Raw genomic sequence first — 14,937 nt, 5'->3', positions numbered from 1 at the left:
TCAGTGTTCAGACACCCAGAAGGTGTGTTTTATTGCAAAGAAAACAAAACCACAGCCCTGCTATTTCCAGGGCCAGACACAAGTGTTTCTAAGTGTTCTCCGCAGCAATCCTGAGCAGCGGCCAGGGCTTGCAGGTTGTGTCCAGCAGGAATGAAGGTGTTGAGAACGGCTCAAAGCCTGGCTGTCAGCTTAGATGGGCGCATGAGGCTCTCATGAGCCAGCACAGATGAAGGTGCTTGTTGTGTCTGACTGTTGGAGCTGTCCCAAACCTGCTGAGAAGGATAGATGTGCTCCTGCATGGCTGCAAAGGCAGATGGGAACAGACAAGTTGCTGATGGCAGTGCCTGCAGTGGGACCCTGCTGCAATGCTCAAAGGTAATGCTGCAATAGTCCTTAGGATAATGTACCTTTATTTCACACCATATCCTCTGCCAGAGGGATCCTTAAAGTGTCTCTTGAACTGTATCCTCAAGCTGCATTACATCCTTCACAGCGCAATTACTGGGTCACTCCTCATTGCTTCTTTCCACCCTACATACCCCAAGGCGGTGTGCAGGATGCAGAGTCCCAGGACATGTTAGACTCCATATTACAGGCACAGTTCCAGATCTCTGAGTGACACCTTGGAGTAATCTGCAGCTTGGCCATCCCAGATCCCAGCTGGCCATGATCCCCCAGAGATGGAGAGCCTCTCTGCTCTTGGCCGTGCATCCAGACGATGCTATCACCAGTGTAGGCACTGCAGTCCTCACAACAGCACCTGATGCTCTCTCTGAAGAACCACCTCCATGCCAGGGCAGAGTCTCTGCATTCTAGCTGTGGTCCCAAGGAGCAGAGGGAGCAAGTGGCACACAAAGCAGGAAGATGGAGCTGAGACCCTGTGTTTCTACCCAGGGCCTCTATACTGGTGACTCCAGGGAATGTCCCATCTCACTACTTTGCAGACCAGGATGTCCTCACACAAACCATCCTTGACATGCCTGGTACAAGCCTCTCTGCTCACAGTCGAGTCCTGCAGCCCCTCGTGAATAAAGCAGGTTATCCTAGGCAAGTCACAGGAAACAAATACCCAAAGCTAAGAGAAAAGTTCTCTTTTTTTTTTTTTTTTTTTTAATTTTTCGTTTCCAATCCCAACCGCCACCAGGTGTCAGTGCGACCAAACATTTGGCAGATGAAATTATGGTGATGTCCGAGTGTTTTCCAGGAATTGCTTTGTCTCCTCCATCTGCTCTGTCACCTGGCACACTGCTCTGAGAAGTCCAGCTTTCACAGTTTTTATTAAAAAGAATTTTAACTACATTAGGGTGATAGAAAAGCTTCCTGTTACAAATGCTAAGACAAAGGTTTTCTTCCTCTTTACATCCTCCCTGTGCAGAGCTGGAAATGCAAGCACTGGACAGAGTTAAGTGGGCTACCAACAGCCTCTCTACAGTGCTTCCCAGCCTGCAGGTCCCCGGAGATGACCCATCTCTGCAGGGCTGGCAGGAGAGGGACAACAGTGCAATCGACTTGACAAGATCAGCCTAGTGCAAAAAATGATACAGAGAAAAAACGAACTGTAAGAGGATAAAAAGTACCACCAGACTAAAGTGAAATTCTATCAACCAGTAGATTTCTGAAGCTAAACTGGGATCATACAGCCAGGTGCACCCTGTAAGAGACAGCAGAAAAGCGTCCTCAGCCTCACAACAGCCACCCTTAAAGTGTCTCTCAGATTACCTGGATACTCCAGACAGAGAAGAGCATCTCTGGAAAATCCTCCAGGCCACAAGAGGCCAGAAGAGCAAATTAGGAGAACTTGCTATCTGATTATTGAACCCACATAGCCCCCTTGGTTTATTTAAAGTTTGAAGACTTTACACGAGACTGGGAGGTGATGAACCCAGCCAGAAGCATTGCTGTATCAGTGCCTTGTTGTTTCTCTGAATTAGGATAGTGGAGAGAAAACAGGGCAGCAAAGTAGCTCTTAGCAGGGATATGCACCAAGGAAGCAATTTGTGGGTGAAATGATTCACATCTGATTGGTGGCATTATCTTTTTAACAGCCACTGGGCATACAAAACATATTTGATGAGGATTATTGGACTTGGAAAGATTTACGCGGTGCAGCTGCCTAAAGGCCACGGGCATGCCAGGCCCCATTACGCTAAGTGCTATAAAACCTCATATTTTAACTCCATGCTTTAATTTACTCACCATAACAACAATTTGCATTTAATCCTTTGAGCCCCAAAGTGCCTTCAACACAGCCAATGGACTTGTGCAGTTCTACTGCACAGACCCATCAAACTCAGTAGGAGCCACCCAGGGAGGGGTGGTCAGAGAGGGCCGTGTATGGCTGTCTGCATCCATGGACTGTCCCCCACTACCAACTGCTGGGGCAGGAGAAGGAACTCTGAGCATCTCTGCAACCCTACTAAGGTACAAAAGGAGCTGATGATCACTGTGTCCTACATAACACCAGGAAAGATATGGAGGCAGGCTAAAACCACTGAAAATTGGAATCTGGATAGGAAACCAAAGGTTATCACCTTTCTTGAATCCTTAATAAACTGATATGAGAGTGGTCTTACATCAAGGTGATCTGTGATTCAGTTTGCATGCAAAGCGCTACACAAACTGCAACAACAGACTCTGGCACCTTGACTTCAGGCACACCCAGCGGGGAGGAACATGCTAGAGGTCTCTATACATACAGTGATAGATTTACAGGCTGCACATCTGGGGCCTCTGTGTACAAAGGTTCCCTTCAAGACCAAGTGTGAAGCTGCATCTCGCAGGAAGCAAGCATGCAGGTCACCACCACTAGGGAGAGAAGTACTGCTTCTGACCAAAGCAAGTCCCTCAATCCCTCAATGACAGAAGAAACAAGTGTTCTGGGATTTCAGGCTTGACAGTAGTTTAGGCAGGGCTCAGAGAACAATTACACATATTCACGTGCCTTTAGCACACATCTTCAGGGAGCTGGAGCCTCAAAGTTGCCTGAGGCATGCCTGAGAAACATTCATTGGGGAGCTCTTACATCCGATTTTCATCTCATCAGAACTGGCTCTTACGTTGTTTAAATGCAGTGATTTTAAAGATGTTACCCCGATTTATACCTGTGGGATATTAAACACTTCCACCCTTCCCTCAGGGCAAGATGCTGAAATTGAAACAAAAGGATGAGAACATTACTTGTTTCCCTATTTTAAAAGTTTCACATAGTCTTTATATTTACTGCAAAATGACCAACTGAAACCAAACTAACCTGAAAAACAGAACTGGAGTGGAAAAGGCCAGCCAGTTTAAAACTTACACAAGACAAGAGATATTTTCCTGCTGATTTCCCAGGCTATTGTGAAAGAGGCATGTAAACACCATTTTTGAGCAACGCTCCAACCTAAAGCACATTTCCATCTAAAATGCTGCACCATGGCACTGAATCAGTCAAGCAAGGGTAAAGTGCTCAAACTTTGCAAGCTCAGCTTGGACTTGTGGAGCTGAAAAAAGGAGTGGGGCTGTTTGTGGTACCAGGGGTAAAATGAGATGACAGCAGGGAGTGGTAGGAGGGGTGTTTTCCCCAAATGTAAACATCAGCTCTCATACAATTAGTAGCTGAATGCTAGAGCACTAAAAAACCTGGTTTTCACATGGGGAATGCAAACTCTGCCCAGAACATTGACAGAATCTTGGCTCCCCTCCATCCAGAATGCACAGGTTTTACTGCACCTGCATGGACTGAATGTGGTCTCAACGTCAGTATCTGGAAAGTGAATTTACTTCCCAAATCTGGACTCTTGGTGGCAGGCAGCCCCACCAGCTTGTTTCTCCAATCCAGACAGTCTCAGCCACTACCACAGAGCTACAGTAAGTGCATTTAAAGGTGATGAAAGCATTGGTGCTACTGATAGGAACACACACAAAGAGATCTATAAACCCACCCCTCCCGCTTCCCTCTGTTCCGTGATCCTCCTGGCTCCAAGCCTCAGATGCAGACTCAGGACTTCCGTAGGGAAAACTTGCCCAAAGACCTGTTCAAAGGTTTTAAGAAGTTCCTGAGAAGCCACCTGATCCCATGGTCCATCAGTCAAGATAGGAGAAAAACAAGTGTGTTTAAGAAGGTGGTTCCCTCCTTTCTTTTTCTAAAGATGCGTGTCTTCCTCAAACACATCCACATCCTCGCTCGCCTGCTTATTGATCAGCACATCCCAGCTGTCGGGGCCATTGATGGTGTTCCCCCCGTTCACGCTCGGCTTCTTCTCCTGCATTTCCGACTGGCTGTCACTGGCCACGTCCAGGGTGGGGTTGTCATGGCAGCCGTTCTCAACAAAGCGCAGCTCCTCGCCATGCGACTGCCAGGGACGAGAGGACACAAAGGGAGACAAAGGGGGACAGCTCTTAATGCTGCTGAGAAGCACAATCAGACCAGGCTATGAGGGTCACTGAGACCTTTGTGGAGTCAGTGGGAACAGGTAGATTTATTCCCAGCCCAGCCCTCAGAGTGGAAATGAGCTGTCCTAAGCACATTTGCATCTCTCTTACACCTGAATGAACTCCACTGCTGCTCTAGCAGCGTATCCAGCTATGTCCCATAATTGGACAGGGGAAAACAATTGCCCTCTTAACTTTCCAATCTCCTCCATCCCAAGGGCTAAGAGTCTGGCCACCTTCTCCACCCATCCCATGCTCACCATGTTCTTCATCTTGGGCAGGCGTCTCTGCCAGCAGTTGTAGATGAGCCCCAAGACGATGATGATGGCGCAGATGGAGCCGATGATCACCAACACCACAAAGAGCTTCCCATAATCACTGCGCGTCTGGTTAGGGTGCGACTGGCAGCTCGTGGTGGTCGAGTAGTTCTGGATACCAATCTGGAAGGAAGGAAGCAGTACACTAAAAGTCCTGACCTGCAGGCAGATAGAATCCTGTTCAGACTTTCCTGGGTACAAGTACAGGACCATGAATGTGGGCAGAGGAACTTGAAGCCAGGGTTGGAGACTTGGGTTGTACACAGTCTTACATTACTAGAAAGCTCATAACTATACATAACACCATTTTCCAAGAAAGCTGATGCATCAGCAAATGACAGTAGGCACAATTTTATTTTGCTCACCTGCACAAGGATATCACACCTTTGTGTAGGAGGCTTTCATGGGAGAAACTATCCAAGATTGAGAGTCCCCAAGACAAACTACAGACCACTGACATGTGCTGAGGCTTTGGTAACTGCTTGGCAGAGAATGTAACGCTAATAAATAGGTTTCCAGTAAAGCTCAGGTCCTAAGAGGGCATAGTGGTCTTTACAAGGTCTTGAAAGTGGACAGCTGCCTGCTGAGCCTAAAAGCTTAGGAATAGCTGCCCTAGAAACTGGCCCCCTGTGGCTGTCAGCAAACAGCCCAGGTTGGTCCCAGTGACTTGGCAGATTTGAAACAGGTTATGTAGTAACCTGTAGTAAGTGTGACAGGTAAGAGAATATCCTCCCTCCTCCTTGCAATCTCATGGTGGTGCAAGGGCAGCACTGTGAGCAGAGTTTCATTATTGACAGAGCCAGAGAGGCAGAGGCATGGGGCAAGGAGGCTCTGGTAGAACTCACATGAATACAGGACTACAGTTGCACAGTCAAACCTTGCACCCACACAAATCCTTCTTTCTGGACGGTTCTAGCTGCTGATACTTCAGTCCCACAATTTCTACAGGGTTGGCTTTTTGCACTTTCTCTGATGTAAGCCAATCAATACACCACTGAGCAGTTAATTTGCTTTGTCTAACTGCAGCAGTTTGTTAGGTCAGGGAAAAACCTGAGAGCAGACAGCCAGCAAGGCAGTGGCTCAATCCTGCTGCTAAAATCAGCAAAATTAATCCAGTGGTTGGCACAAAAAACTCAAGCAGAATCAGGTCCTCAGTGCCTACATACCCTGTAGGACAAAGGGGCAAAGGCAGAGGTTGTGGGACTGATTTATCCTCATCTCTATCCTCTTCCAAGCTGCCCAGGGTTAGAAGGGAATATGTGAGGCCTAGAGGAAGATGGCAGAGGAGTCTGGCATCCATTGACCCAGGTCCTCTGCCTGTCCTTTTGGAGGTAGTTGTTTCAGGAGTGAAATGCAGACCTTGGAATTGTAGAAGGTGTGTGAATGTGTCAAGAGAAGCCAATGCATGTAAAACAGCTGGAGAGTGAGCAGGGCCAAATGTGGGGGTCTGCAGCATCCACACTGCTTTGGACAATAGTATGGAAGGGGTGACTCTGAGAATCCCAACAAAATGAATGTGTGAAAATCAGTCTCACAACCAAGCCAGAAAAGCAGGGAGGGAATAACCCATAGTTACTGTCTTAAAAGGAGCAGAAATTTGATGGCCTGACTACTACCAGTGAGGGGAGAAGGGAGTTTGCCAAGCATCTGACTCATCTGTTTGCCTGCTCTGTGTTCAGCAGTTGTTTAGACTGAGATATGCTCCCAGTTTTCAAGTTGCTTATTTTAATTGTATAACTGGTCTTAACAAACGGATGCAGGCAGACAGGCTCTTACCTCAGCTAAGCTCCTCTTAACATCCCCCAGTGCCATGAGAACATCTTTTGTAGGGATAACGCCTGTAAAGTAGAGGAAGAGATCAGTGCTGCTCTCAGCTCAGGTTACTCAGTCAGATGTATTCATCAGTATAAAATCCCCAACAGGATGGAGGCAGGGAAACACACGTTTTTGTTCATTGGTGTTTTATGTCAGGAGGCTGAAAGAACACAGGATCACACACAAGGGTACCTCCAAATACTCTTTAAAGGAATAAAAAAATCCAGGGATGAACTGATAGCAGAGCAACCTAGGTACCTTCCCCACCACCACAGAAGCGCTCAGGATCTGTGTCTGCCCTGGGAGCAAGCAGCAGGACTCAAAAAGTCATGGAGACAGGTTCACAAAGGTCACAGAGGCCATTACATTAGAAACCTCTGTCACTAAGCAGGCAGGAAAAGGACCCCTGTACCAAAATGGGAATAAAGACATGGTAAAATGTTCCAGGCCAGCCCATGTTCACTGTCAGCTTCTGTTTCTTTGGGGATGAAGGAGGGCACTGTGAGGACTATCCTAGTTCAGACAGGACTTCAGAATTGATAGGTTAGGAAGTGAACCAAGAGCAGGCTGTCATATCCTACCATGATGGGGAGTACATAAGGAGAAACCTGACAGATGCTCAGGGAAAGGCAAACCAGGGAGGCAGCAAAGCTGAAGGCAATGTGCAGAAGTGCAAAGTGCAGTGCTTTGTGCAAGCAGTTAGGGACAACCCAGAAGGCAGATGTGAAGAAAGATGTCCTCAGTCCCTCTCCATCCCTCAAGTCCAGTGAACACTGAGAACTGGTGGGATTGCAATGGATTGGAAAGCAAAAGCTCCTTACAACATGGCTGTGTACCTGCATTTGGGAGCCCCTTAAATACACTCCCCATCACGGGAAGGCTCTTTCTGCCAGCACTTACCCTGCTCCCCTGCCAGCGTCATTAGCAAGTGCTTGTCATTCTCATTGGGTTTGCTCAGAGAGATGAGCCAGCGGTCCTGCAGCCCCTCTGCCTGCCTGGAGAAGGCATCCTCCACCAGTGCCAACAGCTGGGGACCCCTCTCCAACCGAAACTCCTCCTGCCACAGGAAAGGAACCTTGGTGAGTGCATGGCAGGGACAAGGCAGCTGGAGCACTGCAGGGCTGGCACAGCTGAGACCTCACACGTGCCCAAAAGCCAGCAGTGTTAAACCTGGTGCAACACTCTGCTGCACAGCCACAAACACCTCCTGATGCACCAACCTTCCTCCTCAGCTCCTGTGGCTGCCAAATGCCCCACACCAAGCTCTCCTGGCACACAGGGATCCTGAAGCAACATGATGGTGTGAGAAGGAAGCAGCCAGGCTCCTGGCCACAGCCAGCGCTGGGTCAGGGGGTGCCGCTCAGCCTGACGTGCTCCAGCCATCCCTCAGCAGGCGCCTTTGCTGCTTTCTCACTCCTGTGTTTCTATTCTCATCTCCAGTTGCCATGCCAACCTGAAGGCCACACAGATGATTAATAAAATGGAGAGTTCTTGTTGCCATGGCAATTTGAAGCGCTCAGGGCAGGCACGGGCCTGTGCCAAAAATGGCCTAATTGGAGAAGACATCGATGACTGGAGCCGGAATCACAAGAGCCTGGCAGTGCCTCCTCTCATGAAATGATGGGTTTTGGTATGGGGAAGCAGGAGGAGCTGCGTGAGAAAGCAGCACTGTAATGCCGCACCACGATGCTCAGCTGCAGCTCCAGCTCATGGTCCCACTGCCAGTCTGAGGCTCTCTTTTGGGGTATGCAGAGGAAAGGGGAGCAGCTGAGCCAGGAGCAGGAGGACAGAAGCGAGATGTTTCTGGTGATGGGGAAAGCAAAGGTTGCAGAGCACTGATCAATTCTCCATGGTGGAGGGGAGGGAGCAGTGAAGGAGCCTGAATGCACCTGTGCCAAGGTGGAGGTCACCTTGCATAGCCAGGTACCACTGCTGGGTCAGATCCTGCAGTCCTCACTTGGGCAAACTTTCCAGGTATGTTGAGTGAGAGATTTGCCCAGAGAGAGACTGAAGTGATTCCCTTGCCTGGAGCCCAGTGGGAAGACAAACAGCCTTCCAGCTTAACCCAGAAATACAGGCATGATCCCTGCAGCAGGTGAAAGCCTGGTGCCATGGAGTGTATTGAAGCTAAAAGCACAACCTTCTGGAAGGAGCTAAGCACACTCCTTGTCTCTCAGCTTTTCAGTGGGACTTGATACACACCAGATAATGGCACCAAAACATTGAAACATGTGAGGAATACTCACTCACACTAATTTAAACAACAGCATTTGCAACACAGGTTCTTCCTCAAAACCTCAGAAACCCAAACATCACAGAGTTCCAATACAGACACCAAAAAACAAAAGGGACAGGCAGACAGTAGGTGAGGTACACAAACTGAGCAAATTACCAAGGGTAGGAAACAAACTGCATCAACTCCAGTGGAAAGATGAAGAGCTTGATTCCAGCTTCACTCATGCAAAGTGGTAATGGGAGGCAGGGAATGATGAGATGCTCATGTTAAATATGTATGTCGACAAATGTCCCTTTGAATAAGGGGTAGTACAGCACAAATCATTCACTGGGAAATATGTTTTGAAACATGAAATCAAGTAGAAAAACAGCTCAGTCCTGCCTATCCCAGGACACCATCTTCCTACAGCAAGGCAGAACTGAAGATTCAACAGCAAAGACATAATTTGATCAAGAGACATCTGCACATCTGCTTTTCAGTTCTTCCCTTTACAGAGGTTTAAACAACACAAGTGACCACAGAAAGGAACTTACTACATATTACAAAATTAATTAGCATTTGTAGTCCACAGAGATGGGAGAGAGAGTGATAGGGACATGAAGGAAACAGGGCAGAAGGACTCTGGTTTTCAAGGACTCCTTTTCTGCATTACAGTTGTGAACTGTAGCAGAGATACTTAAAGCCCTCCACACTGGTTTGCCTAAATTAGGAGGACAAAGACCAACTTTTCATCTATTCTTAGAGCAGTCAGCATGCCTTACTGTGTATAGGAATTTCCCCATTTTCCCTGTCCCCAAAAAGATCACCTTTAAAAAAAAGCAAAACAAACCAAACAAGAATTCACCAGAAGTTGCAAGAGGTCAGTGCCAGAGAGCAACCCTGCAGTAACAGAACCAGCTGGCTCTGCCCACAGCAGGAGCCCCACAAAGCAGGAGTGCAGATGCACGAGGCCAGAACACAATTCCTCAATGAAACATTTGAGTCTCAGGTTGTCAGGCTTATAATCATTTCTTAGAATTATGAAAGGCACCTTGACCCCAGGCCTTTCACAACGGGTTTTTAAGTGCCTGATAAAAGGCCTAGCAGAAGTGAACAAGCCCTTTTGTCAGGGATCCACAACAGATTCTGGGGTCACGAATTAACTGCAGCTTTATGAGGATGGATGGACAGGCATTGGGTTAGCAGAGCATGGCTGGTTAACAGACACAGATAACACACAAGATAATAGAGTTGGGAGAAGAGACCCTTAAGGAAGATTTAGTGATAACTGCTTGATACTTATCCATGCACAGTCCAAATGGGAGTCCCTATTCCTCTGAGCCATCAGAGGATTGTTACTATATGCTGGAAGGAATGGAAGGAAAAGGAAGAGAAGGAAGGAGAACTGCATTCAATCCTGTAAGAGGTGCAATGTTAAAAGTTCTCATGTCTCATGACAATCCAGGTACTGACTGGCACAGACTAGCAGCCAGAAGTTAGTAAAAAATCCAATATGGAACTGACATGTGCTAGACTTGGAGCAAAATCATCTCCCTCCACCCACTCTTTTTCCCTTTTGGAGAACAGAAATATTTCTTTCCTCCCCTTCTCTTCACAGCCTCTGTATGTTGAGATTTCATGCTTTTAAAATGTTTTGTGGTGAAAGCAGACAGGAGGAGCTGTGCCTGCCTTCACTTTCCTAAACACCACTGCCCCCGTGCCTTGAAATCTGTCTGGACTGACTTACACAGTCAATGTTATCCGACATATTCAGGATGATATAGTTCTTTCCTGCAAGGTTGCTCCAGTCTTTACAGATCACCTGGAGAGACAAGACAAAGACAGCTGGGTTCAGGTGTGAATGTAACTCTGCTGCTGAAAGCACAGGGTACACAAGGGACAGGAGCAGGGCACTGTGCCATACTCCCAGAAGCACTTCTCAAAGGATGTGACTGTCCTTTAACTATCTGTTCTAAGTACCAATCACCATTTCAGTGCTAACACAGAACAGGGACAAATCTGCTCTGCCAGCTTGCCACAGCTCAGCTTGACGTTCCATTTCTACCTAGACTCAAGGAGGACACAGGTTCTCAGTGGAAAACTCTCTAGCCTGCAGCCTTATCAGCACTTAACACAAAACCTAACCAGGAGCCTCTGTGGTCCTTGAACAAACCAGTGAGAGAGGGCAGCACTTTGCAGGCAGGATAGGATGCACAGAGGGACTAAGTCACTTGCTCAGGCTCCTGAGTACCATGGGGGCAGAAAGCAAAATTAAAAGCTTTGCTTGGTACTTTCTCACCAGTCAGCTCCTGCTACATATCTTCTCTTAACCAGCTGCCAGTTTGCTGGATTCAGGAACTGCAGTTCACCCCTCCTCTCCACATCCTCACATATAAGTGTACTCCGCTCCACCCGCTCTGCATCTGGTCCCTGCAGGCAGCAGTAGCAAAAACAGCACTTTCTTCTCACTTCCCTTCCAGAAATCCTTGGGGACATGTTTGTCCTGACACTTTCAATAATGCAGGCTGAGGAAACAAGGAGCTTTCTCTGCTGTGCATGCCCCAGAAGAAAGGTGTTCAGCTCCTGTTTATCAGAAGCAGGATTTTGTGCAGCTAGGAAGAAGATGTGAGGGGCCAGGGATGATGGATACCCTTAAGAACTGCTGTGAATAACTCTCCCTGAAAATTCAGCTTTGACTGGGTGAACAGAAAACATACTCCCAGCAGTCAGACTAAGGGACAAGCTTAAACACTCCCCAGGAGTGGAGTAGCAAAATATCCCCACTGCAACCCCCCAGCCCAGCCCCTGCTCCCAGTGCAACCTGTGCAGAGTCCCAGGGCAGCTCCGTGGGCAGCATGGCCATGCGGGCGTCCCCAGCCTGGGATGACGAGCTCCTCTCTGCTGCTGCAGTCTCAGTGGCTGACTCGGTGTCATTCCAAAGGGGATCCAGCTCAGGCTCATCAGCTCTGTCCCACAGAGACACAGAAGAGGGCTGCTGCTCACTACCAGGAAGAGTCTGGGTGCCTGGGGAGCTGCTTGCAGGAGAGGGTGTCCCCACAGGCGTTTCCACTGTCTGCTCCATTTCGGTCAGCATTGTGGGCTCCAGCATCTCCCACCCCACCGTGGGCTCTGACGCCTCCTCCCTGGCTGAATGCTCTTCCCCACCAGCCTCCACTGTGGTCTCTGCAGGCTCTGCTCCTGTTGTAGCCACAGCCAGCTCTGAATCTGCTCCCCCAACAGCCCAAGTGTCTCCAGTTGTCACCTCAAGGAGTTCTTCCGAATCAATGGGAGATCTTGCAGCAACTGTAGTAGAAAAAGTAGAGGACACAGGTAGGAGACCTGGTCCCATGCTGCTCCCAAGGTCTGAGCCTGGAGAAACAGAGTCCTCTTCTTGACCTCCTATGGCTGCCTCAGTCACAACACCTGGCCTGGAAGAGGCTGTGGAAAACAGAAGGGAGAAGGAGTCCTCTTGGTCCACTGGTTCAGAAGATGTAACCTCTGGTCCAGAGGTCTGGAGGCTCTCCATTCCTCCTCTTGAGTGGTCTATAGGGAGCAGCCCCTCCTCTTCCTCTAGTGTGGAGAAAGGAGTGTGTAAGTCAGGCTCCACAAATTCTGCTGGTGGCTGCACAGTGGCCATTTCCCAGTTGTCTACCTGTGTCCCATTTCGTTTCAGCAATGCCTTCTGAGATGAAGCAGGAAAGGTATAATCTAAAAAGAGATCCAAAAGACTTCATGTTACATCTGAACTAAGAGCTCTGAGAGGCAGAGAATATCCCATTATGTGTCCAGCCACAGGTGGGGGTCAAATGGCAGAGACCCTCCAAGGGCAGGTAGCCTGCCACAGCAAAGAACCGTCCCATCTAATATTTGCACTTCTCCATCTACCCATCCCAGTAAACCCATATTCCCAAGAGATAATTTCCATCTTTGTTCTCTCCACATCTGTCTGTCCATAGGCGCTTTCACAGACAATAATAAATAACAGTTTTGACACTTGGCATCTTTAAGTTGAGGTTATGAGTGTTAGGAATCAGCTAGAACCCAGAGATTCATTTCAGATGGGATTGAGAAAGATGTGGGGTGGTGGCAGCAGTTAGCCACAAGCTAAATGGGAAATACTACAGGAGAGAAACTAAAGCACAGAAAATCAAATCCTCCTTCCTGGCACAGCCAAGTAATACCATCAAACCCTGAATCGACCTGGGCATATTTGCAATGCAGAATTTTAGTTTGTACAGCACTTCAGAGCAGAAAAGTCATCCCACAAACATCTGAATTAGTTTTGCTTTGCTACAGCAGCTGAATCTAACTCCCCTCCCTCCAACTACAGCCCCTGTTATTCTGTGGCTCTGATCACGAATGGAAGTGTTGTTGCTAGACAAACACAGATGCTGAAGGAGATGCAGCTCACAAATATAGGGTCAGAGCAGGCTGGGGTTTCTTCTGGAAGCTAACAAGGAGCTGGGGACCCAGGAAAAGGAACTTATCTGTAAGATCAGATATGTTTAGCTCAGGGTGGCAGGCACAAATCCAGACAGCATAAATCAATCTTCATCTTTCTTGAGAAACTGCTCATACCCACGGAGTTCTGTTTCAGGAGTCTGCATCCCAATTAACTGCCTTTCTCCCCAAGCCAAGCACAGCACATTCTCACTGAGAAGGGAAGGAAGACGATCCCTTCACAGCCAGAAATCAACCCCCTGCTCTGTCTATGGTTATTAAGTAAATGACTGTCTGAAATTCCCAAGGCTCCCGTCTCCTCTCCTGCCTGCCAAAGCAGATGCTCCACTGAGCACAGTGGGCAGCAGCTGTCTGGATGCCTTACAGAGATCTGCACAAAAAAACTCCACATATCCCTTGCTCACTGCTGCCAGAGTGGGTGCAAGCTCCCAGGCAGAGAGGCCATGTCAGCACACACACCCACTGCCCTGGGTATTCCCTGGCAATCAGGACTGCCCTGCTGCTACTCCTCCTCCTAACCCTCCTCAGCAGAAACCACACTGTTCCATCCACCCCAAGCAGGAGGTGTAAAGATCCTCCTGTTCAGCTGGTCAGTGGATTTCCTAACCCACAGCTCATTCCCTTTAAGGTGTCAGCAGCTCCTCCCAGATGTTGCCCAAAGATGAATGCTACCCAGCTGCTGACCTTCAGAGCCATGGTGCGGAGACTGGCTCCCAGTTCTGACTGCAAAGAGGCCACTGGGATTCACTGCCCAAGGCAGGCAGAAGTCACGTTGCTTTGCTGCTGTGTCTCACATCCCCCAACTGACACCCCACCTAAAGACCCTGAGGATTAAAAGACTTTTGCTTCCCAACAGCCAGCTGCTGCTGCTTCCTCATAGGCCAAGGAGGCTGGCAAGAGCAAGCAGCAGCAGCACAGACCAAAGAAACCCCATCTCTCCTCCACTGCCCAGCACTGGTGTTCCCAAAGGCCTTCCCAACAGGTAACATCCCAGTGTCTGCAGACATGGTCACTGCCTTGCTGGATGGATGGCAGGAACAGCCACAAGCCATGGGATTGAGGAGGTTTGGGTGGGATTGTCTTCAGACAGATAGTAAAGCTCCCAGGGCTCTGCTGCTCCTGCTGCTGCAGGGATAACTCAGGGTTTGCACCAAGAGCCCCCTCTGCCCTGACATGCTGTGGGTGAGAAGGGAGGGGTTTGCCCTTTAAAACAAGGCCCTGTCAGATGTTGTTTTCAAGGATCAATGATCTAATCTGCCATCTCCTTTGCCGAAAGACATTCTAAGATATTCTAAAGTCCTTTACACCTTCCTCTCTTCCATGCTCTTCTTTCCACCTGGAGCAGAGCACGAACTGGCAGGCAGATGGGCACAGCAAAAAAACAAACCACGAAGAAGCAGCATGAGGTTCATCCCACAGGACCAGAAATGCTCCCAGCCTGTCAGCTCTCCTTTGAAGTCACACACTCAACCTTTCCTTAGAGTGCTCTGCCACAGATTCATTGGCTCCCACGAGGGAAAGCCCCACATGGTGCAGCTGTGCTGCCTTTCCACCAACAAGATCTAAAGATCTCAGAGGAACTGCTGCCTCTGCCATCTCTTCTGGGCAAAGAAAGTTGAGGACCCATCCCACTCTCTTGCAGCAGACTTCTGTCTTACAAAGCAGCCAAAAATTGAAACCTGAGCTGCTTCTCCAGGCCAACAAATCAACAGGGTA

General features: G+C 48.6%; 1 protein-coding gene across 1 annotated transcript in view; it reads right to left on the bottom strand.

Moving 5' to 3' along the window:
• The window catches only part of PODXL2 (podocalyxin like 2), a 44,386-nt gene continuing 29,449 nt past the window's right edge, over positions 1-14,937 (bottom strand). The window contains exons 5-10 of the mRNA XM_014306704.1: positions 11,582-12,468; positions 10,508-10,582; positions 7,446-7,602; positions 6,507-6,568; positions 4,674-4,853; positions 1-4,334 (exon numbers count right to left, since the gene is read on the bottom strand). Coding sequence (XP_014162179.1) covers positions 4,125-4,334; positions 4,674-4,853; positions 6,507-6,568; positions 7,446-7,602; positions 10,508-10,582; positions 11,582-12,468 — 1,571 coding nt within the window. The 3' untranslated portion in view covers positions 1-4,124. The remainder of the gene's footprint in view (positions 4,335-4,673; positions 4,854-6,506; positions 6,569-7,445; positions 7,603-10,507; positions 10,583-11,581; positions 12,469-14,937) is intronic.

The sequence above is a fragment of the Geospiza fortis genome, unplaced genomic scaffold (assembly GCF_000277835.1).
Source record: "Geospiza fortis unplaced genomic scaffold, GeoFor_1.0 scaffold70, whole genome shotgun sequence".
Lineage (NCBI taxonomy): Eukaryota > Metazoa > Chordata > Aves > Passeriformes > Thraupidae > Geospiza > Geospiza fortis.
The sequence above is the reverse complement of the archived record's forward strand: the minus strand, read 5'-3'. Positions and strand labels throughout refer to the sequence as shown.